The 2,307-nt window shown below is 30.5% G+C and overlaps 2 protein-coding genes across 2 annotated transcripts in view; one reads left to right on the plus strand and one right to left on the minus strand.

The window, feature by feature from the left end:
* The window catches only part of LOC116186473, an 805-nt gene extending 476 nt beyond the window's left edge, over window positions 1-329 (minus strand). Inside the window, exon 1 of the mRNA XM_031513829.1 lies at window positions 1-329. Coding sequence (XP_031369689.1) covers window positions 1-265 — 265 coding nt within the window. The 5' untranslated portion in view covers window positions 266-329.
* Window positions 1-2,307, plus strand: part of LOC102673482 (heterogeneous nuclear ribonucleoprotein L-like) — a 93,591-nt gene that overhangs the window by 965 nt on the left and 90,319 nt on the right. The window lies entirely within an intron of this gene.

A 2,307-nucleotide genomic window follows, 5' to 3' on the forward strand; every position in this document is an offset into this window, starting at 1 on the left:
TGGCGACGGCTGTGCGCGAGGATGCACGTTCAAAACAAACCCCCGTCGGTGAACCGGGGTCGATAATTTCCATCGCGTTATCAGCGCGAGACGAGGCGTTGTCGCGATGCTCTCTGTCTACGATTATCTTGAAGGGCAGTTTCATCTTTATATGGTGACCTATGAGATATTGAGAGAAACAAACCAGATAATAGCAACACTGTGCTCGGACGCGTTGTGGACTTAGAAGTCTTTGGCCGACGGCTCCTATGCGTTTACAAAACATTTGTTTGGAGCGACGTTTTCGTCCTGAAATCGATCCCTAGACATTTCGTTAACGTTATATTAACCGAATGTATCCGGCGAGAGTTTCGAAGGTACGAGAAAATACATTGATACTTATGTATCGGTGATTATTAGAAGATATTCTTTTTTTTATTATAAAACATAATTAATTGTGTTTTTGTTTTTTTAAAATATATAAAAGCATCTGAAAATATTTCTCTATATTCTATTCAAAATATACACATGCTTTTGTTAAATAATCCAGAAAATTCTAAGTGCTTTTTCATTTCGGTAAAAATAATTTTACCTCTTTTTATTGAGAAATGTTTTCAGAGTGGTTATTTTATTCAGTTATAAGATATATACATGCTATATATATTCTACGTTATATGTGTATGGAGAGCAACACGAAATGCTCAAGCAATAAATCACTATCGTATGAACTATATTTACGGATTCAAATGATGAATTGAAATATAGTCGTTAAATTGTTATTGTACAATATTGGTAACGAAGCACAGACATTTATGAATAAAAATATTATAACACATATAATCGTTATATGTGAAATTATCATTTTTTTCAATCAAATTATTTAACAATATAACAATTTAACACATATTATTCAAATATTATTTATTTTCAATTCTTTTTCTTTTTTAAATCATTTACCTTTATTTATTATACCTTTATTATATTTATTGATTATTTTTGTACTAATTATTAATGTTATATGTAATTATTTAGAGAAAAATGATAAAATTTGACAAATAGGATAGGTCATTGTCACGTGAACTACTTCGTGACCTTCGTTTCACGGTTGCTAGCACTGCATGCTGCTGAGAACACATGCCACAGATGATGTAACGGTAGACGTAATGTGTTACATATGCATGTATGCCAATCATATCTTCACATGATATGCGTCGGCGCATCATGATCAAGATATTGAACTTACGCGCTATTATTTTCCATAAACAATTTCTTTATCTTGTATATTATTTCGTCTTAATCGATGCTATGACACAAGTATCGAAATCTTATTCAAAATAATTGCAATTTTTCTGTTTTTTTTATGCAATAATACGATATTTTTTATTTTTTTTTATTTTTTATTTTTAAAATAAATTAAACCTTAAAAATAAATTTTATATTTAATGTCTTATAGTTCAAGCTATAATACTTCATATATTAATGATATTCATATCTGAAAAAATATTTCAACGTAGCTATTAATTTCATCAGGAATTTGTAAATTAATATCATTTTATTCTTTATTATTCATTCTTCATTCTCATATCATCTAATTCCTCCTAAAACTCTTCATTTTCAACTTCAAAATCTCACTCGAATATAAATCTGACAAAGTAATATAAATATAAAGGAGTAATAAGATCGTATGATTTGAATTATGATTTGAATTTGTTCTTCTTCGAATATAACCTCGATCGGTTTCATTAAAAAAGGAAAGACTATTGTCTCTAGGAAGAATTCTGTTCCATTTGTCAAGAAATCGATTTGGAAAAGGTCAACGGTACGTAGTATTTCCACGATACAGTAGCAATCCTTGCGGTCAGTCCTATAGGTCAGTATTAAAATATGTATCGACACATTTCCATTCTGTGTCGTATTTTCGTAATCGATCGTGGTTGATACGAGCACATAGAAACTTCTCGAATAGTTTAGGAAAACATTTATATAGCCAATAGTTTTTCGATCAAATTCGTGCTTTAATTTTTCTCTTCCCTATTTCCGTTGATCATTTTCTTTACGGAAGATTGACGGAGGAAAAAAAAAAAAAAAAGAAAAAACGGTCTTTTTCATTTTTAATGTTGATTAAGTTACACCCCGAGCAGAAATAAATTCACGTAGTTGGAATATTAATGTGACCATCTTGTGCTCCGCTATCTTTTGCATCGTACTCCATAATGCATATAGATTCTACTCGATTTCTCGATTCTCCAGCTCTGGAAGCATGCTCGCTAGTTCAATTTGTCGTTCTTTTTTCGAGACAAATGGGACGCAAATATATATATATATATA

Source organism: Apis dorsata, unplaced genomic scaffold, assembly GCF_000469605.1.
Source record: "Apis dorsata unplaced genomic scaffold, Apis dorsata 1.3 scaffold_757, whole genome shotgun sequence".
Classification (NCBI taxonomy): domain Eukaryota; kingdom Metazoa; phylum Arthropoda; class Insecta; order Hymenoptera; family Apidae; genus Apis; species Apis dorsata.